Below are 23,670 nucleotides of genomic sequence, written 5' to 3'. Positions count from 1 at the left end.
TAAGCGGTTTATCTAAAGTGGTTTATTTTATAGCATGTGTTCATATACTTAGCAGCTCTTTAAAAACTAATTTAATATTTCACTTTCCGTTATGAAACTTTAAGCTGCATGAATGAATTATATCTGATTTCTAAATATGCGCATTATTTGAATCGTATTTACAACTACATTTATCATTTTCGCGTTAAACGGCTAGACTTTAGGTAACATAGGAACACAATTATACTATTGTAATAAATGTGTTCTATAAACATATAAAAGCATTAAACTATAAATCAGCTTATGAAAAAGTGTCAAAATCGCATAAATCGACTTGCTGAATTGACTTACTGTTTGACTACTAATAGAACGAACACGTGATTTTGTGTGCGAATTGGAAAATATACACAATCAGAAATCGACGTTATTCATAGAGTGGGATTCATCAATATGAAAATTTACGTTTCAAAATTAAACGAAATGTTGGTGCCCTTTTAAAATAGGAAACAGATAGAGGCAGATATGAAAGAACAACAATATTCGTTATATTGACAGCATGCAGCCATAGCCTACATTCAGTTTATTCACGGAAAAACATACATAACCATGATGATTATAAAATCCTTACTTCAAATTCTATATGAATAATACAGAGATAAGTTAAACGTAAAATAGAGGAGAACAATTAGAAAAGTGTACAATCGCCAACTAATTTGGTTCAAGCGATATCAAGCCGTATATTTCACCTATATCAAGCCGTATATTCCACCGATATTAAGCCGTATATTTCGCCAATACAAAGCCGTATATTCCACCGATGCCAAGCCGTATATTCCACCGATATCAAGCCGTATATTTCGCCAATATCAAGCCTGATCATTCTGCAAAAAAAGATTCATTTATATTTACCAGTGGGTAAATAGAAGTGATAAAACTTAAAAGTAAACTATTCTGGACGAGTATTCATCTTTTAGATCGGGCAATAACATGTTCACACTTGAAGTGGGATATCGTCTGATACAGTAATATTTTGTCTGATGATGGAATTTTGTGAAACATTTCTTATTGTCTTTTTATTAAACGTTCATGTACGCAACTGGATCGATTTAAAATATCAACAAAGTATTGTTGTTAATCTTTAAATTTATATGAATGTATAGTTTGACACGTTAATCAAGAGAATGTATACCATTCCATCGCTACATAGTGCGCCGTATATCTGGTGGACTCTCCGCCGATCACCGGGGAGCAGCAGCGCACTCGGATCCCAATAACTATCGCTGTAATCAGGGGAAACGCCCCGCTTATTCCTGTTACACAGAACTTGGCATTAAATACGAAATATTTTATCGAAAATATTAATTGTGAAGATTCACAGACGCCGAATATATTTTACGAATCGTATCAACAACTATATCTCGTTCTCAAGTAAATGAATGAAATTAATAAAGCGTTAATCCAAGTATCGTAAAGTCACGTATCATAGCAACAAAGTGTCGTTTATTGACCGATAAATAGGGATTATGCGATACATATACATGTACTTCGAAGTCTTAAGTTGTCTATGAACATAGTTCGACATTCTCCCTGCTAATAATAAACCATTATGTTACAAATATTTTGTTTTGTCATTAATATCAAACATAATCTAACTGGGTCTCGCTCTGCGCCTAGTGCACAGGCTAATATGGGACGACACCATACACACATGCATAAAGCCCTGTTTTTTTACACAGCGTGGCTTTATTTGAATGTATTGTCTCAAATAAATTTATATTTATATCACACACGTTAGTCACCTGAACAAAGTCGCTGGATTAACAACATCCATGCTTGTGTTTGACGGACGTGTATGAATTGCCGTAACATACACTTGGACATAAAACAGCATATTCACATAGAGGACGGACCCATACCAGGCCCATATAAGCCTGATCAAATAATATGGAGATACAATTCAATATTTTCACCAGTGCCTGTAATATAAATTTTACTCCAATTCATATTAACTTTTTTTAGATCCCTAACACTGATTAACAGTTACAAGACATGCATTAAACCTTATTTTAACTCATTAAAAATGTTTGCTCCTGATAAAATTTTGTGGAGGAATATGTGTTTCAATATCTATATTTTATCACTGAATCAAATATATGTTTCTACCTACCCGAGACTACAAGTGCCCAAGGCAGGTTGACCTGCAGCCCAAATGTCAAGCCCCCCGGACCTAACACGACGGTCTTACTGGCTGCCTGGGCCATCGCCGTATGCTTGAAGGCCTGTACTGAGACGATTCCCAACACTACCATTGCTGTTTTCGAGAAAAGGAAATACATATACAAAGGTTGCCAGTGTGATATTGCCCTTTAACGGTTACTCCTACAAATATAAAGGGATGCCACGAAATGTAAAAACGTTTGGTTCATTCGATCGTGTAATTAAGAAATAAAATAACGTAAAGACGCTTGACGGTCATATAATTATCAAAGTAAACGTATAGATAATTATGGAGAGGAACCCTATAAGATATTGATCTTTTGTTCTTATTCTGTTTTTGGAACAACGTTTTTCAGTTGTACCTGTATATGCTATTCAAATGTATGCCATGTTTGTTCGTGAAGTAAAATATGTTAAAACTAGAGTAAACGTAAATGACATTTATTATAATACTAAATAAATTTGCATAAGTGTTAACATGTCATTTAAAATGCATTGCAAGGTATGTTTAAAGAATAACATATTTTTTGTAAGATAAGTTATGAGCTTCGCTTTGGGAAAACGGACTTTGATGAGTGTGCGTAAAGTGTCGCCCCAAATTATACAGTGCTGCCTACACAGGCTAATAATGGACGAAACTTTATTCACTTGCATAAAGCTCCGTAACGTCAGAACAAGACTGAATTGTTATCCGAGACGCTAAATATCAGGGATCCTACATTCCTTTGGTGACCGATGTTCTTGCGATGGAAATAGAGAAGAACAAGGACGATTCCAAGGACGCACAGGGCGAAACTGATCACTAACAGCACTTTCATCACAGTGACTGTAAAACTGGATAGCACTAAATGAAGCATAGGCTTGATGTGTATACCAAATTTTAATATGTGAAATTAACCTTAAAAATGTGTCTAAAAAATCTAGTTGCATTTCTCATTACAGGAAACACATGTATTACTCAATTTAATTCGCAAATGATCCGATTGCAAAACCGCCAACTTACGGGTCATTTGTTTTTGAATTTCGGTTTTCCAATTTGAGCAAGTCAACGTAGAGCTGCTCTGTTTCATTTGTTCGTAAATCATAAAATATTGCGTTAATTTAACGACAATGCATCTAGCCTGAATGGATACACCTGATTTGCAGTGAAATGCACAGAACCACATTAAACGCATCCTAGCGTTCATGTTTTAAATAGAGTCTAATTAAAAGCAATAAATAGTTTATTAACTGTATAAATAAAAAGGAGCCCTATAGAAATAGGCCTATACCCAAAGCATAGTTAGGCGATCAATGAAGGTCATAATACATTTTATTTTTAAAAAATGACAACGCACGCTATTTTTAAACGTGTGTGTATTATGTTATATACATTTTGAAGCCACGCACCTTAAAATGAAGTACATGTTAATCAATACATATAGATGCAATTTGCAAGTGTACAAAATTGTCATTAAATCTATTGCCTAGTTAGCAAGTAATCTATTATTATTTCGATTTTTTTTTTAAGTTTTAAAGCACACAAAGACGGATTTCTACCTTGTAACCACCATATATATTCTAATTGAGATAGATAAAATTAAACTATAACCTATTGAGCCAGATATTTATTTTTTTTCAAAACGGTACCTCTTTTAAAACCGAAAGTAATATTTCTAGACGTATACGTCCATTTCAAAAAACGCGATTATTTTTAAGTTTTAAAGCGCAAAAGGGAAGGATTTCTACATTGTAACCATCAGATATATTCTAATTGGCAAAGATAAAATATGTTTCTTATTTATACTAAAATTTATTATGCCATGTAATAATTCAATACTACTCCAGCAGCTGGAGTTTCACTTTTTTATAATGTATTTCATTTCAAGGTGTGTGGCTTTAAGAGTTGTAAGTCGCATTATGCAAATATTTTTACTTGGGGCATTTCTTTTAATTACATCGAAGCGACACATTATATAATAGTGTAACACATTCATGTTAAAATTTTGAATGCTAAATTGCAAGTATCGTGAATGTTCAAGGTTTCTTTGCTCAGCATTCAATATACATGTATACCAACAGTGCAGTTAAACGAGTATCATATAAACTGGGTAACGACAACTACTCGTTTGCACAAAAGCCAGGTTTCATTGCTCAGCATTTGAAATATACCAACAGTGCAGTTAAACGAGTATCGTATAAACTGTATAACGACAACTACTCGTTTTGATAAACGCTGCAATTTTTCTATGCGACAATGATTAGTCCCTTGATACATTCAACGATTTTATGTCAAAGCAGGTTAACCTATTTACGCCTAGTGGGCTCTCCCATCATTCTAAATTGGATCAATTTATTTCCAAAATTAGGAATGTCTAGTTTATTTATTTCAATATTTATAATATTTCTTACAGAAATTCCTTTTAGCAAACATCGCAGACCCTGGTGAGACGCCGCATCGTGCGGCGTCTCATCTGGGTGTACGCTGTTTGCAAAGGACTTTTTCTAGACGCTAGGCATAAATGGGTTAATAACAATAAAAAAAACAACACGAATAGCCCGAATAGTAAATCAGCAAAACACGCCGACACAAATATAAAACATATCGTGCAATTAATTACTAAACATTTCTATGTAACGGTCGACCTTTTGTAGTCAATTGTGGAAGGAGAATCACACAACGTTCGATTTTGTTGAGATTTTGACAGAAAAGTTTTCTTGTAGAATGTAAGAGCATGAATTTGCAATAAGAACTTATAAAAAAATCTCACAAAGCCATAGGTATTTAACAAGAATGTGTACAGTTCTATAATATACATATCGCTTTTCCTGCAATCAAAACGACATGCATTATTTGTTACGGATGTTTATTGTTTCGGTATCAAAAGCGTGGGGATATTGTGGTCATCTCAGCCGTCTGTCCGTCCGTCCTGGACACTATCTCCTCCTACACTATTAGCACTAGAACCTTGAAACTTACACACATGGTAGCAATAAGCATATGGGCGACGGTGCACTATTTTGAATTTTGATATTACCCTTGGGTCAAAAGTTATGGGTAAATAAATGGGTAAAATGGGTAACAAACTCATTTTACAAAAAAATACGACGCACATGATAACAACTTTTGACCCAGGGATAAGATCAAAATTTCAAATAGTACGAAACAAATTTGGGTACGAAAACAATTTGGTACGAAAATACAATTGTGTACGAAAATATAATGGGTACGAAAAAAAGTTGGGTACGAAAAAATGTTTACCCACCCCGGTGCCCTACAAATATAGGTCTTGCCCACCCAAAATTGCCTTTTAATATAACATGTATGCGGCGTGGGGATACGCGTCGGCCTCTGTCGCACTATTTCTAGTTTAAGATTGTATTGTCTTCTGCGAACACGCATTATACGTTTAATGCTGTCGAGTACACAACCACCTCGACTTCTACTAGTTCTCAAAACACCATATTAGCTTATTTATTAATAGTATAATATTCATATGTGAGAGGCAAGATGCATATACAATAGCGTTCAATTCACAGTGTGCTGTCCTCTTAGGAACATATGAATATGTTATATTTACTATTGACTCATATATAGTCTGGAATAAAAAATAATGTAAAATGCAACATTAATAATTGTGCAAACGTCGAATCATTCTTACTTAAGACTTATGTTTTATATTCCAGAACTTATTTAATTGTGTTCATATCAAAATATATCCACATCATATTTAAACATATATAAACGACACTATTTAAAGGAGCCTTTTCGCGTTGTTGTTAATTGACAAAATTAAAAAAAATGCTTCAGATTCGCAAATTTTCGTTTTAGTTATGATATTTGTGAGGAAACAGTAATACTGAACATTTACCTTGCTCTAGAATAGCCGTTGTATGCATCTTTTGACGATTTAAAAACCTGAAAATTATAGAGCATTGCAACGCGAAACGATTGAATAATTTGGAGAGTTATGTTGCTGTCGTTATATTCTGTGAAACTACGATATAGAGTGCTTTGCGTTCATTTTATTACACATATGAACAGCACATTCTCTAATAATGCTACTTTCAACACAATATCTGATTAAACATATCTAAGGAAAACTTAAACGATTATAAAAAGTCCAATTTATGTTTATGGTAATGTACATATAAAGAAACAACAAATATTTATAAATACAAGTTTGTGCATCCTAAATAACGTTAGTACATCTCTCATATTCGTAATCATGCGTATGGGTCCCGTAATAAAAAGCACGAACTGAAGCATATTTTAAATAACACATAAGGCCACTCCAAATTTATGTGTTGGTCTACGGATTCTTTTGTAAAAAAGTTGACGAAGCGAGCGAAAAAAATATTTATTTTTTAAACAGAAAAATTCTCGAGCGAGCGAAGAAAGGAGAATAAAAAAAAATCACATTTCGATAGAAAAATATTGCATTATCGAGAGATACAGGTTTAAACAGCTATATTTTACATTTAAATCAATTCTTATACAAAAAATATATATCGACCTCATATTTATAGGAGTAAGTTGCATATGACCTTTGACCACGAAATATACATGTAACCATATCATTGAAGTGAGGGACAAATGTCTACCTACTGCTGCTTATATTTGTTTGAAGTTTTGAACAGTGAAAGCTGTGAAAAGGTATACCATGTTGCAAGCTGTGAAAAGGTATACATGCACCTTGTTGCAATAGCACTTGAAGAGGGACAGTCATCAAAATGATAATGACAGACAGTCGGACAAAGGCCATGCATATAATCCATTGTCGCTACCTTCTTTTAAAAGGGGTATATCGATGGCTAGTACGGTACTGTAATTTTCTGAAATAAATTTATACATTACAAATAACTTATTTGATGTTTCTGAAATACACGGACCTAGCTGTTAAACATGTTCCGTCAACCATGTATTTTAAAAATTATAAAACATTGTCCATGTGAAACGTGTAGAACCAACATTTAATGATTTTATGTTTATTTTTGTTCACTTAAAATTGTGTTAAGGAATAATTTGCCTACATATTCTGTCTGTTCGAACGTAATTAAACTCTCAAATAAGTACAAGATGTGTTTATATTTTTAGGGTTGGCTGCAGCAACTTTTCACCGCAATTTGTTAAAACGGTCACGACAGCGAAACATGTACTGCTCGCTCAGGAAGCCATTTTTGCTTGTCGTCTCGATCGAATTTTTTAGTGTCTGCAGTTATCGATTAAATATGTTAAAAAAACGCTATATTTGGCATTCGTTTTCAGCGTCAAAATCGTTTCTGCTAGATCGCGTTCTTTTTTATTCACACATTCAAAAAACATGCGCTATGGTTACAGAAGGACACAAAAATGAGTGCGAGCGGTAAAATATTTTTTTCCATTTTGAAAAAATAGGTGCGGCAAATCCGACGACCAACAGATTATTTTGGAGTGGCCTAACAAACACATCAGTTTAATAAGTATTCCATTGTCAAGTTTGCGTTGATTCAAGCTCTGTGATATGTAAGTATCAAGTACGAATCTACTGTTGAGAAATCTCTCCAATTGAGGACAATTAAACCTCGGTGATATAATAAGAAGGGACGCAGCACCCACGTCCTCTGCATTCGTGTTTTTGTTAAATGTTGATCAGATGCAACGTCCAACCAAGCTGTCGTTGCTTACTGTCACATTACGCAGAAAAGGTTGCAGCTCGCCCAGGTCAAACATCTCCTTTCCCCACGTATTGATTGCCAATGTCAAACATGCAATCCCAATAATATTCATCGGGATCCCTACCAAAGCCTGTATAAAGTAATCAAACAGTCTAACAGCTTTATAAAAACAAGTGGAGCATCAACGGCACATTGATGCATTTTAAAACATTTGTCGAAAGTTTCATAAAGCTTCATGGCGGGTTAAAACTGTTTATTTTCTGTTGTTTCTATTTGATCAAATATATCAAAACACGACAGTACATGACAACACGTCAACAACAAAAAGAATTGCACTAATTCAATCAAAATGTTGGCTTGAGATTATTGCAGATATATTCAAGAAACGAAACTCACGTAACATGAGATAGGTCAAACTCAAATCAGAACGAACAAGTCCTTTACCGGAGACAAGGGATGCAATGCATATACACAATAACTTGATAGACAGAGCATAAACCATCATTAAATTCCTTAAAAAACGGTCAGCGTTCTGTAACGATTAAATATTTTATAAAAATCGATTCCTCTGATTTAAGAAAACTGAACATGCTTTGTTAGTGTTACCATGTCTGGAATAGATAGAAGACCCGTCGAGAACACGATTGCATTTGGAGGGGTAGCTACTGGCAACATGAACGCATACGAGCACGCCACAGTACAGGATATCATCAGGTATAGGGGATTTTCGCCGATTGTCAATGACTGAAAACAATTACCAACAACAAATAAAATAACGCTTCACATGGCAAATTTAAATATGAGTCAAAATGCGTAACGCGTCTTCGTTATTGAGACTCCATCTGTGTAAAGGTTTAATGCATGTGCGTACAGTGCCGTCCACGATAAGCCTGTGCAGTCCGCACAGGTCTATTAGGGACGACACTTTCTGTCTTAATCGTATTTTTGGTTTAAAGGAAGACCTTCTTGAACAAAATCAAGTTAAGGGGGAAGTGGTGTCCATGAATAGCCTGTTGTAGACTGCACCGGCTAATATGGGACGACACTTTTCGCACATGCATTCAATCCCGTTTTCTAAGAGCGCGATAACATTATACCAGATTTAGCAGGATGGGAAGCAATAGCTGTGCAGTGGCCGTGTTGCTCGAGACCTCCGTTGCAGTGGCGACGATCAGGGAAATAATTAGATTCATCACCCAAGTTTCCTGACCCCCGAGAGATTTCAGTTTGTGACCAAGCCATTCGGACAGGCCTGAAACCTGTGAAATTTGTAACATATTCGTAAACCAGCACCCTATAAACAAACATTCAGTAAAATAAGCAATACTTGAAAGAAAATAATAACAATTAGCATCAGAAAAAGTAACAATGAGGATGGTAAAAATAATGATGACGACGGCGATGTTGCTGCTAATGATGTTGATGATAAAGTTAACACTTTCCTTGATAAGGGGCACAATGCATTATAATTGAGTGCGAAAGTCCAAGAGTACTGAAAAGTTGATGATATTAAAACAGCGCTAATTTAAATAGAATCTTGGTAAATTACATTTATTCCGTTTCACAAATGCGTATTTAATGTGGTGGAATTTGTCGGCCTAATTAGATAAATATGTCATTCGTGAAGCACCACAGTGCTTTTTGTTAAACTCTAGAAAGATACTGCTGTTAGGGCCTTTGGCCTTGGTAACAGTACCTTCTATGGTTTAAAAAACGAATTATCACCACTTCAAGAACGCACTATGTATTATGTATTTATTTCTGTTTTATTAAAAATCCATATTTTATGAGTAAAATATAAGTGTATTATAACGTGTGAGCATCTTAATGCCAAGATTACCTGGCTAGCGTCAGCCATAGCGAAGCCACCACCGAGGAGCACAATCACACCCCACGGCAGTTTCTCTACAGCGACCGACCATTTCAATAAAGGCTTATAGCCTGGTGTACCTGACGATAAACACGAAATACAAACAACACACTAAGGCCAACATTAAATACAGATTGTGAATGTTTTCGAATCGTTTCGATGTGTTAAAAGTTTGAACATCGCCATACCATCCAGAAAGTAAACACAAGTAAGTTAACTCTGTTATAGTTAATAAAGGTACTACCGTTATCATAAAAATATATATTCTTCATGTTAATGTGTAGCTGTTTATTTTACTTGGTCTCACTACCCACAGTAATGTTTATACATACCCACGAATTGACAAACCCTTGAATTAGGATGAGGTTTGGTTTTTACTTTACATAACTTTTACCAAGAAATTGAAAAGTTGATTAACCCTAAAACCAAAATGCATAGGCACTATACCTGTATTTTATTCTCTCGAACACGATAATTACCATACGAAAAAGGAAGTTACGAAATAACTCGTAAAACTATTTATGTCTAGCGCCTAGAAAAATGTATTGGCAAACAGCGTTTACCCAGATGAGACGCCGCATGATGCGGCGTCTCATCATGTCTACGCTGTTTGCTTAAAGGAATTTCTGTAAGAATTATAAATATAGAAATAAATATACTGGACATCCCTCATTTTTGAAATAAATTGATCCAATTTAGAAGGTTGGGAGAGTCCACTAGGCATAAATAAGTTAAGCTATTTACCCACACTAATTTTGAACATACCTCCTTTGAACCAACCAAATACATTTGGACGTTCACTGGGTAGTAAGAAAAGTAGAACGCTCAGGAGAATACATGGCGTCGAATCGGACAAGTAGCTTAAATATATAAATAAATACACCAAACATTTTGTTAACGACTTGATAATAATCAAAATTAGATATGTGTAACACCAGTTTTGCATATTTATCTTTATTACGAGGAATTTTGATTTCAATACAATAGTAAAAAAAGATTGCATTGAAGCACACATGTTTTGCTTGAAGTGGTCATGCTCTTAATTCGTATAATTGATGACAGTGTCAACATCTTATTCGTGTGAACTTAAATCGATATGTGTCTTTGATCCAGGAATTTTAACAACAACAATCTCGATATGGCACCATCAATCAAATTCGATTACTTCGGTAAAATGTGTAACGTGCACGTCAAAACCGATATTAAATATATAACCGAGATTGTGTTTATTTTCCCATGAACGAACCCTCACAGACTTATGGGAAGTTTTTATTAACAACTTATATTGTCTTGTGTACTTGAAGAAAGTTCCACGGGTACGCCAAGAACCTATTGATAATTGTATTAAATGTCTCTGTCTTATATTTTCTGCGACTACTTTTTAAAAACGTTCATTGTATTTGAACTGTTGAACGTTGAATTTGTTTTTAGAAAAGTACAGATCGTTTATAATCGCTTTAAGAATGCCAACCCCTAATATTCAATACTGAAATAAATCAACCACGTTCGTTCATAATACGCAGACAAAAGCTACTTATTGAAGCAGATAACCGAATCGAGTTATTTGCCTCACCTTTTGCCTTTTTTATCAGTAGGAAATATGATTCCCCAGCCTTTTATGTTCGGGGGTTCTCGAAACAACCACAGGACTACCAGAAAAATGAAGATTATCAACACTTGTAGCTCCGCCAAACTGAAATTGAGATAGAGGAATTAGATATAATTTCTTATCTGAGGTCCGTTAGGTATGAAAGATTACACAAAAATGGCGTTGAAATGACTTGTACGTTTCACCTTAAATGTTTAAATAGTTTCGGCTGAGTTTGATCAAACTATTAGTTATTCATAAGGTAACTACTTTAAATCATTATTAGTCATTGAACTTTAAATCCGTTTATTTCGTGTGTTTACCAACCCACGAATTAAACAAAAACAAATCGGAAACAACGCAAAGGTATCATTATTTTCTCAAACATAAGAAATAAACACATTTACGTGTTACCCAAAAGGTTGCGTTTTTGTTAAAAACACGTTATCTTATGCCGACAAATACAATTGGTTAAACAGTAATCTTTACTCGAACACTTATGGTGAACAATGTACTTAAAATGAATAATACATTATCGATGCAGCTAGTGTAGTCTATTTCACAAGGAAATTTGATACCAATATGTATTAATATTGTTATTATTACACACATGTTAATATCTTAAAAAAGAAAGTCCGATTAATACAAGTGATATATCTTTCTTAGACGCTCTTGTTTTAAATAATGTGCACGTACCTTATCCAACCTAGTTTTTTTAACTGATCTCGAATTACACCACTTATTGCAACTTTAGCTTCCGGGTCCATCTTTCGAAAGCAGCTAAAAGAAACCAAATACAAAAGAAGTTATCTTAAATAAATATTTGCCAACATTTGAAGTTTGTACATAACCAATTGAAATGAGAGATTTAAAAAAAGCACTAATAACAAATAGTGCATTGAGAAACAAATAATACGCTAGGGGAAACGTCCACATTATTGACCTACTTTAACATGAAATATTCAAATAATACGCTAGGGGAAACGTCCACATTATTGACCTACTTTAACATGAAATATTCAAATAATACGCTAGGGGAAACGTCCACATTAATGACCAACCTTAACATGAAATATTCAAATAATACGCTAGGGGAAACGTCCACATTATTGACCTATTTTAACATGAAATATTCAAATAATACGCTAGGAGAAACGTCCACATTAATGACCTACTTTAACATGAAATATTCAAATAATACGCTAGGGGAAACGTCCACATTAATGACCTACTTTAACATGAAATATTCAAATAATACGCTAGGGGAAACGTCCACATTAATGACCTACTTTAACATGAAATATTCAAATAATACGCTAGGGGAAACGTCCACATTATTGACCTACTTTAACATGAAATATTCAAATACTACGCTAGGGGAAACGTCCACATTTATGACCTACTTTAACATGAAATATTCAAATAATACGCTAGGGGAAACGTCCACATTAATGACCTACTTTAACATGAAATATTCAAATAATACGCTAGGGGAAACGTCCACATTAATGACCTACTTTAACATGAAATATTCAAATAATACGCTAGGGGAAACGTCCACATTAATGACCTACTTTAACATGAAATATTCAAATAATACGCTAGGGGAAACGTCCACATTATTGACCTACTTTAACATGAAATATTCAAATACTACGCTAGGGGAAACGTCCACATTAATGACCTACTTTAACATGAAATATTCAAATAATACGCTAGGGGAAACGTCCACATTATTGACCTACTTTAACATGAAATATTCAAATACTACGCTAGGGGAAACGTCCACATTAATGACCTACTTTAACATGAAATATTCAAATAATACGCTAGGGGAAACGTCCACATTAATGACCTACTTTAACATGAAATATTCAAATAATACGCTAGGGGAAACGTCCACATTAATGACCTACCTTAACATGAAATATTCAAATAATACGCTAGGGGAAACGTCCACATTATTGACCTACTTTAACATGAAATATTCAAACATGTAAATACTGTTTAGCATAATAATTGGTCGCGCTGTCGGAAAACAGGACTTAATCAATGTGCGTAAATTTTCGTCCCATACTATCATGTGCAGTCCGCAGAAGATTATCAGGAGTAGACTTTCCACCTAGACTGGAGTTTTGTTAAAGGGAGACGTCCTTTAAGCAAAAATATCATAAAAGCGGAAAGTGTAGTCCCAAATAAGCCTTTGCGAATTGCACAGGCTTATCGTGTACGACATTTCTCGCACGTGCATTAAGCCGAGTTTTCCAAGAAAAACCCTTCTAATTAAAACCTTGTGTTCTCAATCAAATCCAGAATCAGATATATGGAATATAGTAACTTCTTTTTAATCTCCTATCATTATTAAAACAGCCTCGTTCTGTGAAAACGGGGCTTAATTCATATGCATTAAGTGTCGTCCAAGTTAGCATGTGCAGTCCGTCAAGACTGGATTTTTTGTTAGAGGAGACGTCGTTAGAGGAGACGTCGTTCAACGTCGAAACGTAACATAACAGCGGAAAGCGACGTCCCTGATAAGCCTGTTCGGGCTGCAAAGGCTAATCTAGGAGTTATGCCAGTTAAATTCTAAATACCAAACCTAATGACAACCTGAGCCGAAGGAACACCAGCGAAAGCAAAAGCCATGCCAAAACGAGGCATAGCAAGGCCATCGGAAAAGCGAACCCCATCCACTTTGCAAATGAAAGCGGGGACTCCCCTTGACCATACATGTTGTAGAACCTGAAATTGAGTTACCAATAATCATATTATAACAACTTAATAATACGGTATGTAAGTAACTGCAAGTATTCAGCTAAATCACACGTTAACAGGATTCAAGATATCAAGCAGTTAAGAGATTATTATATAGTGTGTTTGGATAAATAAATACATATTCAAGATTTTCTATTGTCAATAGAAACGTTTTGACCGGCTGTCACGCCTGTTATGCGTCGTTAGTGACACAGTGCATTTAGAGATTCTACAATATATTAAATAAAACGCTCTGAGAAAATAGAGTTTAATGCATGGGCACACCGACTGTGTAGTTCGCATTGGCTTATCAGGGACAACACTTTCCGCTTTAATGTTTTTTTTCGTGTACATAAAGTTTCTTTCAAGCATAATAACACAACAGTTTATGCGGAGTATGTCCGGTGCAGACACTTAACGCACATGCATTAAAATCGCTATTCACAGTGCGAGTCTCATTTATTTTCGTACGAATCTGCGATTTGTTTGAGGACAAGGTTTGGTGGAGTTCCGGTCAGCGTGGCGATGCCTCCGATGTTTGCTCCGTACGCCACGCTCAGGGCCAGGCCCTTGGAAAACCGATCAAGCTCGACCTTCTCGACTTTCGATAAACATTCGTCACCCGACGCCTCCTCACTGGACCTAGAGAAAGTTTCATAGGGTCTCATTACACTCATTGTAAAAGTGTTTCGTTTACAACAATTGTGGCACATGTACAAAGCATTGCACAGGCTTAATATGGTTATTCTTAACGGCAAGTTTTCAGAATCATTGCCGAGTGGACAAAGAGTACGAGAATGGGTACGTTTTCTAACGATCCTAAATACAATGTTTTAACAAAAATCAAGATGTTACATTATCATGATTTCACATTGTTGCTATGTGGAAATCTTTAATTGCGCATGTTGTCCTTAAGTCTGTGCAATATTGTTTTCCTCTCTATAAGTGCTTATTGCAAGAAATTATGAATTATGTTAATATAACTTTCAAAATTTATCGATAGATTTAGGGTGTGTCGTGACTCATGTATTTGCTCGTCAGAGGCAGTAAAACAATAGGCCAAATCTCTGTTTCTAGCATTTTAATGTATTTCATCATGTTTTGTGGGGGTTAGATTATTTCAGGTGTCCAAAATAGTTCATGATTAGTCTCTCCTGAAGGTATCAACGTATTTGATTATACAAAGTCAATTGAACGATTTCAATAACCCTCTTGTTTTATATTTATGGATGACATTTTAAAAAGCATGGTTTGTATTTAATCTGAAAAAAAATTATACTTACGGCTCTTCTGTAGAAACGATGTGGTTTTGATGACTTGTGTCCTTTACATCGCCCTTGTCTGTACCTGTCATCTGAAAAGCCTCATTTGCTTGGCCATTGGAAGAGGCCGCAGCCCGTGCTAAAAATGGTATAATCATTGAAGGATAAGGTAAGGATATCTGGAAAACACAGCCTATGCTGACAGGCAGTGTGCAACTTTCATATATATAAAAACACCTGTTTTGTCATAGTAAGGCTGAATAATTAAAGATCATGTAAATGCATTTAATGATCATTGTTAACGTTGTTGGTTATTAGCGATTACATATAAAAGTAAATTAATAGTGCAGCCATCGACAAAAGCATTTTGACAATCCAAGGCAGAAGTCCCATAATAATTGAGACAAAGATATTATTATATGCCCTTCTTTATAAAACTGAGCAAGCCCGGTGCAGAGTTACATATTTATATCGATCACTGATGACTGTCGGGAAGGGAGGGGGCGTTTGCCGAACAATTGAGCCTTGTTCCGAGAAAACTGGGTATACTGCATGTGGGTAAAGTGTTGTCCCAGATTAGCCTGTGCAGTCCGCAAAGGCTAATCAGGGAAGACACTTTCCGCCTACATTGGATTTTTGCTAAGAAGAGACTTCATTTAATCAAAAAATGTCATAAAAGCGGAAAGTGTCGTCCCTGATTAGCCTGTGCATACTGCACAGGCTAATCTGAGACGACATTTTAACCACAGGCATTATGCCCAGTTTTCTCAGAACGCGACACAATTTATCATTTCACTTCAATAATACATAGTCGAAATAGTTTCAACCTTTACTTATATTTATGCTTAATTTGCTTCTGATTGTTCTTTCGATGATTTCCCGAAAAGCGCTATACTGGATATGAATTGGAAGCGACATTTAAGAGGAACACACATTTTCCGGTATATCTGTGATTCATTTGTAAGGTTTGTTTGATAAACTATATCATATATATATATATATATATTATATATTTCATATATATTTACGACAGCGTAGTTTGAGGTTTACACATAAATACATTACACGATTTGCATGTTATTTAAAAAACTATAAATACAGGTTGATGATATCTTTATCGTGAACTTCCATTTAATATAAACCCAATAATGACAGAAATAGAGGCGATCTTTCATTTATGGCCAACCGGTGTTGCCATGCGAAAAATCATGAAACAGAACTATCATGGCCACAACAAACACAAACAATTAATTAAACTGTCGTCTACGCCTTCGAGTGATCGATGTAAAAATATGCCATTTCATCCAAATATGTGTTTTAAACATTTAAGGAAACCACGGAATCACCTGATTTTATTCGAACGTCCTTCACAGTTTTGCTCACAGCCATTATGATCGGGATCATCATAGACGCCGCAGCCGTGTTGCTGATCCACATGGACAAGAACGCCGTGGTCGTCATCAAACCTAATATCAACCTTGAAAAAGAACACATATTATCTCATATTCCAATTTTCGAATAACCGAAACAAAATATAGAAAATCAAAGTGTTTTCTTTGTGTCGTTTTAAGTTGTACTTTGTCCTATTAATAAACCAAACACGAAATGTTTTTTCAATGCATTTCAATTCGAAAAGATTCTTAATTTTGTTTGCACAAGTTGTGTAGTATTTCTGATTTGTCTTCCTAAATATCTTAAGTCCTGGTTATGGAATGAACAATCAATGTATGAATACATTTGCCAAATTTAGGAAAAACTACTCTAAATATACTGAGTACAAAATCTCGACTTTTATTCAGCCCTTTACTTACGAATTTCACAAAAACCACTTAGGAGGCGATCGTGAAACAAACACTATGCTGGAAACATTTATTAAATTTGACGCGCATTTGATATTTCTGTTCATTATCCGGTAACTAATTACAAAATTATCCCGTGATTTATTTACATGTGATTAAACTAAACTTAATATATCAATCGAAGGACAGGTAAGGAAGTTGTTTATGCATATATATATATATATATAATATATATTTAACATAATACCAAAACATGACCAATATTTCAATGTGAAATCAGATTCAGTTTAGAAACTTAAAGAAAACTAATAGCCTGCATTTAAAAAATATATTTATAGTAACATTATTTGAAAGGTCTAAAAACGTATTTATTTTGATCATACAACTGACTTTTTTCTTGGCATGTATGTATCTTCTTTGCATATGATTCCATGACCGTAGAATTGATTTCTATTCCATCTTTATAAATGCAACAACGTTCCCAATTATGAAAAATTTTAATGAAATTTTTGAAAAAGCACGACAAACTTTTGTTTGTCCATTGAAAGTATATGATTGACTGATTCACGTTCTTGCCTCTTTATTTGCGTCTCCGTTTTTCCAGGTCAGATTCAAAATTTGTCCATTTACATGTCTCGTGTTCAGTTCTCGATTTGTGTGGAGTTTTTAGATCTCGTATTTCTGATATTGGCACGATACACAATTTAAGTCGTGCATTTCATTTTGTGTCGTAACTATTTGTTTAATAATGAAACTTGTTTCTAGCGCTATATGTGTTTTCATTTATTCATTTTTATGTATTCTCAATTTAATAAAAACATTTTGTATATATTAGGCAGTCATAATTAATTGACTATAAAAGAGACTTTTTAGTTTCACACACCACTTATATTTAGAAGTGAAAGTCTTTCATCAAATCTTATGAAACCATATTATAACATCAATTCTGAAATATATACAATATTGATTGATGTAACAACAATCTACAACTTGCGTTGCATAGTGAACAATTACCGTTTGTAGTTTATATGTATAACACGTCTTGCCTCATAAAGTTACGATTGATGGTATGCATTAAATCATTGAGTAGTAAAGATCGTAATTGATTGTGTCGACTTTCTATGCTTCAATTGAATTGTGATTAAAACCACTTATACGAATGCACTGTTGCAAAACTTGAATGTGTTTTGCTTCAAACATAGCCAGTCTTGAATCATTAATCTTGTGAACATGTGAAAAATAGTGTGTGTGTTTTTTCCGTTTTATTAATACGTTGTATCCCATGTAGATGACTGTAAATTAGGGTTTGCTTTATAATAAATTGCATGCTATAACACGTAATCAAACATATATTGTAGGTTGTTCTTTGTGGATAAATATCGATTAAGTGTGTTATGAAATAATCGTTATCAATCAACATAGGACTACGGAACGTACGGTAAATAATGTGTGTCTTATATCATGCAGTAGTAGTAGTAGTAGTTGTAGTAGTAGTTGTAGTAGTAGTAGTAGTAGTAGTAATAGTAGTAGTAGTAATAGTAGTAGTAGTAATAGTAGTAGTAGTAATAGTAGTAGTAGTAATAGTAGTAGTAGTAATAGTAGTAGTAATAGTAGTAGTAGTAATAGTAGTAGTAGTAATAGTAGTAGTAGTAATAGTAGTAGTAGTAATAGTAGTAGTAGTAATAGTAGTAGTAGTAATAGTAGTAGTAGTAATAGTAGTAGTAGTAATAGTAGTAGTAGTAATAGTAGTAGTAGTAATAGTAGTAGTAGTAATAGTAGTAGTAGTAATAGTAGTAGTAGTAATAGTAGTAGTAGTAATAGTAGTAGTAGTAATAGTAGTAGTAGTAATAGTAGTAGTAGTAATAGTAGTAATAGTAGTAGTAGTAATAGTAGTAATAGTAGTAGTAGTAATAGTAGTAATAGTAGTAGTAGTAATAGTAGTAATAGTAGTAGTAGTAATAGTAGTAATAGTAGATAGTAGTAGTAGTAATAGTAGTAGTAGAAGTAGTAGTAATAGTAATAGTAGTAGTAGAAGTAGTAGTTGTTGTAGTATCACTAGTAGAAGAAGTAATAAAAGTAGTAGTAGTAGTAGTAGTAGAAGTAGTAGTAGTAGTAGTAGTCGTCGTAGTAGTCGTAGTCGTTATCGTAGTCGTAGTAGTAGTAGAAGTAAAATAAGGCCAAAAAAGTAAAATAAGGCCAAAAAGGCAAAAAGAACCAAATTACGAAAACATGAAACAGTTGGATCGTGTATTTTATGCTTGTATACTACATGTTTCCTATGTTGATGTTTGCGAGCTATACACATATGTATAATGTAATGGCAGATATATCAACGAGTCGCAGCGAATGATGGCTGTATTCACCTTGCAGAAGGTTTGTCGCATCAAGAACAAATGGATCTCTGACGGCCTTTCTGAAATCATGTGCACATTTATGTTGGCAGTAAGTATAAATCGCCAAATGTCAATTTTTACACATGAACCAAGTTCATTATTATCAATTGTATTGATAGTTTAAGCTATTATTCATTTCATTAATGTGAACTCAGTATGTAATTATAAAATGCATGACGTTTCTTAGAACAATTAAAAGCGTCTTAATTTATCTCAACAATACAGAATTCGAATGATGGGTTATTCATTTTAAGTCTAAATGCATTACGGATACCAACAAATAACAGCATAGTTATTTTATCAGCCTTTTTATGTTCGCCGCTTGCCACTACGAAACATGCGTTTAAAAGATGTAAACGTAAACGAACCCAAAATCTAATCCTATTGTATTCAATAGTAATATGTACACAATCCTACTAATATGTATTAAACATGCCTACGTTTCTAAAAAAAAAACCGACACAATTTACGTTTTTCCTAAGTACATTCGGCATAATATTTGAAACAGTTAAAAAAAAGTTTGCTTCAATTTGAGTCGCGTTCTGAGAAAACTGGGCATAATGCATGTGCGGAAAGTGTCGTCCCAGATAAGCCAGTGCAGTCCGCACAGGCTAATTAGGGACGCCACTTTCCGCCATAATTAGATTTTTGCTAAGAAAAGAATTTATTTAAACGAAAAAAAAAGTTAAGCGGAAAGTTTCGTCCCTGATTAGCCTGTGCGGACTGCACAGGCTAATCTGGGACGACACTTTACGCACATGCATTATGCCTAGTTTTCTCAGAACACGACTCATTTAGTCTATCTCTGGTGGCATCTGCACTGCTACTGTCTTATTATCTGAACTGCATGCGCTCGACTTGTTACTGAAATGTGTTCGGCTTTCAACGTTGAACGTGATATTTCCTTTTTTTATTTATTCATCTCGCCAATTGTAAATTGTAAACGATATTGTTTGTTCCTTCCATTCAACAAACAACAATTCTATGTTTACATAACACCAAACAAAATAACCTAAACGCTGCAGCCTACAAATACATGTATTTTTCAGTTTTTCATTTTCGCATCTGGAGCACAGGCAACTCTTACTAAAAACACAGAACTAATGGGAAGGGCCCTTGCCGCAGGAGTGGGGCTAATGAACGCCGTGTACTGCGGGTACAGCGCCTCGGGTAAGAACTTAAAACTCATGTTAGATCAGTCGGAACCCAACACTTTAATAGTCGCGTTGAACAGAACAAGACTAATTTTAAATGATAAGCATAAAAGTGTAACTAAGCGTGAATCATATTAAAGCCATACGTATTTAAACTTCAATATAATGTTCGTTCCACTTTAAAAACGAATTTATTTAATGTTCGTTATTGTATAATAAGTTCAAACCAGAAAATTATTAAATAAACGAGCCCATCCGTTAGCCTAACAGTTTCCAATAAATTATCGCAATCGTAAATCTTAACCGAACTGTGCATAATGCTGTGGTTGCTTTGTTTACTGTAATACCAAACGCACACATAATTGAGCATGTAAAGTAAGACACACAGATGCCAGTGAATACAGTGAACAAGTACAGCATGTACAGTAAGACACACAAATGCCAGTGAATACAGTGAACAAGTACAGCATGTACAGTAAGACACACATGTGCCAGTGAATACAGTGAACAAGTACAGCATGTACAGTAAGACACACAAATGCCAGTGAATACAGTGAACAAGTACAGCATGTACAGTAAGACACACAAATGCCAGTGAATACAGTGAACAAGTACAACATGTACAGTAAGACACACAAATGCCAGTGAATACAGTGAACAAGTACAGCATGTACAGTAAGACACACATGTGCCAGTGAATACAGTGAACAAGTACAGCATGTACAGTAAGACACACATATGCCAGTGAATGCAGTGAACAAGTACAGCATGTACAGTAAGACACACAAATGCCAGTGAATACAGTGAACAAGTTCAGCATGTACAGTAAGACACACATGTGCCAGTGAATACAGTGAACAAGTACAGCATGTACAGTAAGACACACATGTGCCAGTGAATACAGTGAACAAGTACAGCATGTACAGTAAGACACACAAATGCCAGTGAATACAGTGAACAAGTACAGCATGTACAGTAAGACACACATGTGCCAGTGAATACAGTGAACAAGTACAGCATGTACAGTAAGACACACAAATACCAGTGAATACAGTGAACAAGTACAGCATGTACAGTAAGACACACAAATGCCAGTGAAAACAGTGAACAAGAACATTGCTATCAACTCCACGGGAAAATAACACGTACTGTAAAATTAACAGTTCATTCAATAATATCTGCTGGACGTGAGATACCAATTAGTCACGGATTGAACTTGAACACAAATGAACTCCCGTTTTTTGGTATTTGAATCGATATACTTATAACATCTTGGTACATGTGTTTACTTAAAAGCGGAGTTAACAAAAGATGGAGTTGTGTGACCAGGTCAATCATGATTAAATAATCAATCCAATAAACTTGTCTTTTGAAATACATATTTAAAAAAAAATAAGTATACGCATATGCAAATTATACAGTAGATACCTATATTATTTATTTACAAAGTATATAGATAAATAACTACATATATATTTGTTTTCGTAAATGTTGCAATACTGGACCCATGATCTTTTCGAACACTATAAAGCCTGCATTTATATTTACACGTATATGTTCGTGGTTATTGAGAAAGTTGATTTTCACTCGTGGCCTAGCATCCTATGAACACATTATTTTCTATGACCGCTCGTGAAATAATGACACGCACCGAAATCGACAAATATAATCTTAATCATGAAACTCTGATTAAACGTTCTTCTTTTTGAGTGTGTCCTTAGTCACATTTTCCATTACTTCGATATATCCGTCTTCGGCATAGCGAGAGTCAAATGTTCTCTAACGATTGCGTGTAAATGACTTGTTTCAATAATGTCAAAGTATGAATTATTTCAAAAGAAATCCACTCACCCATCCCATTTTATTTCAAAATACGAACGAAAATCTTAAAACTGTTTTTGTGATCAAAATATCAGATAGTTCTATCGAATATGGTCAATGAGTAACGACCACATCTCATCATGCCAATTTTCATTGCCGAAGCCGATGGCTTGAGCATAAATTTATTTTTGCAGCCGATGTCATGACCATCTAATAAGTAACCGCGGCCGTTGTCTTGAGCCGTTTTTCCAACCCCACTCGAATTTAAATGTTGATAAAAATTTTGTGTGTTCATGTGGGATGCTGTAATTTGGAATAACCGAAGAGAAATGATTAAATATTTCAATAAAATGTTGTATTATATTTGGTCTAAATCCTGTGTAATTAGAGCTTGACAGAGAGAGTGGTGAATTTTGTTTGATTTTTGACCAAATTCTAACGGATTTCTTTAAAAGTAAGCAGCTATGAAGGTAAGGATTACGTTCACAAAGTCATTCTTACTTAGGCTCACAAAGAACACACGCAACTCTGCTCAATTCAATACGTAAAATATAAAGAATAGGGAAATACTTACACTCCGCTTTTACCCGACATGTATACAGTACCGATGGATGAACCGCAGCCGATGCGTTAGTCGATTGTACGGTGTGGCAGTATGTAAGAAAAAACTCAATGCGAATCAGCAGTCACTGTTTTATGGCCATCTTTTTACCGGCGTCTCTCCAGTTGATGAGGGTTTCCCGCCAACTGTCAAAGTCTCATATAGTTTCCAACCTAAAAGCAAAACAGTGAATTTGTAGTATACAACAATGTTTTACCTACCACATGAACACAGAAATATTAAAAAATAAAGTCATGGCAAGTACCAATACACAAAATTGTGCCTTCAAATGTATGTATTTCTTTTGACCTTGCAGTCAATGATAACCCATTAAGTGCAAGCACTTATATCCAATGGGGTCCTTTGTTTTTTTTGTTGTTGTTGTTTTTTTTTTGCTGAAGAGACAGCAAGCAGAAGAGATAGTATTGAGATAGAATCCGGGTGCGATACCCTAGATCTTTGCGAATAGATCCCTTGGTTCTTTTACGTGCTCAGTGTATAGCACCGATACACGCGAGAATTACCTGGGTTTCATACCAATACATCTTTAGTTGTGTTTCGTTTAACGATTTTGTTTAAGAGGGTATATAATTGAACG

At 34.7% G+C, this 23,670-nt stretch overlaps 1 protein-coding gene across 34 annotated transcripts; it reads right to left on the bottom strand.

Annotated features, from left to right (window-relative positions):
• Positions 1-6,288: 6,288 nt before the first annotated feature.
• Positions 6,289-16,807, bottom strand: LOC127840260 (Na(+)/citrate cotransporter-like). Of its 34 annotated transcripts, none has more exons than XM_052368703.1 (12): positions 16,651-16,807; positions 15,326-15,443; positions 14,514-14,684; positions 12,976-14,030; positions 12,691-12,804; positions 11,988-12,633; positions 11,277-11,396; positions 10,469-10,563; positions 9,674-9,783; positions 8,931-9,092; positions 8,440-8,577; positions 6,289-7,963 (listed from the first exon to the last, which is right to left on the bottom strand). In XM_052368703.1, the coding sequence occupies exons 6-12, from the start codon at positions 12,056-12,058 to the stop codon at positions 7,808-7,810; spliced, it is 852 nt and encodes a 283-aa protein (XP_052224663.1). In that variant the 5' UTR covers positions 12,059-12,633; positions 12,691-12,804; positions 12,976-14,030; positions 14,514-14,684; positions 15,326-15,443; positions 16,651-16,807; the 3' UTR covers positions 6,289-7,807. The 34 variants fall into 34 exon arrangements, with proteins under 34 accessions (XP_052224663.1, XP_052224664.1, XP_052224667.1 ...); XM_052368704.1 differs by having other exon boundaries at positions 11,988-12,576; positions 12,691-12,918; positions 13,090-14,030; XM_052368707.1 differs by having other exon boundaries at positions 11,988-12,576; positions 12,691-12,861; positions 13,090-14,030.
• Between the last annotated feature and the right edge of the window lie 6,863 nt (positions 16,808-23,670).

This window comes from Dreissena polymorpha, chromosome 1 (genome assembly GCF_020536995.1).
Source record: "Dreissena polymorpha isolate Duluth1 chromosome 1, UMN_Dpol_1.0, whole genome shotgun sequence".
Taxonomy (NCBI): domain Eukaryota; kingdom Metazoa; phylum Mollusca; class Bivalvia; order Myida; family Dreissenidae; genus Dreissena; species Dreissena polymorpha.
This window is presented reverse-complemented; position numbering and strand designations above follow the sequence as displayed.

Excerpts from the sequence above, each read along its gene's own strand:
- LOC127840260 (XM_052368703.1), bottom strand. The coding sequence starts at position 12,058 with ATGGACCCGGAAGCTAAAGTTGCAATAAGTGGTGTAATTCGAGATCAG. Across the intron at positions 11,397-11,987 it reads AAAAAACTAGGTTGGATAAG|TTTGGCGGAGCTACAAGTGT; the intron begins GTACGTGCACAT and ends TCTCAATTTCAG. Across the intron at positions 10,564-11,276 it reads ACTGATAAAAAAGGCAAAAG|CTACTTGTCCGATTCGACGC; the intron begins GTGAGGCAAATA and ends TATATATTTAAG.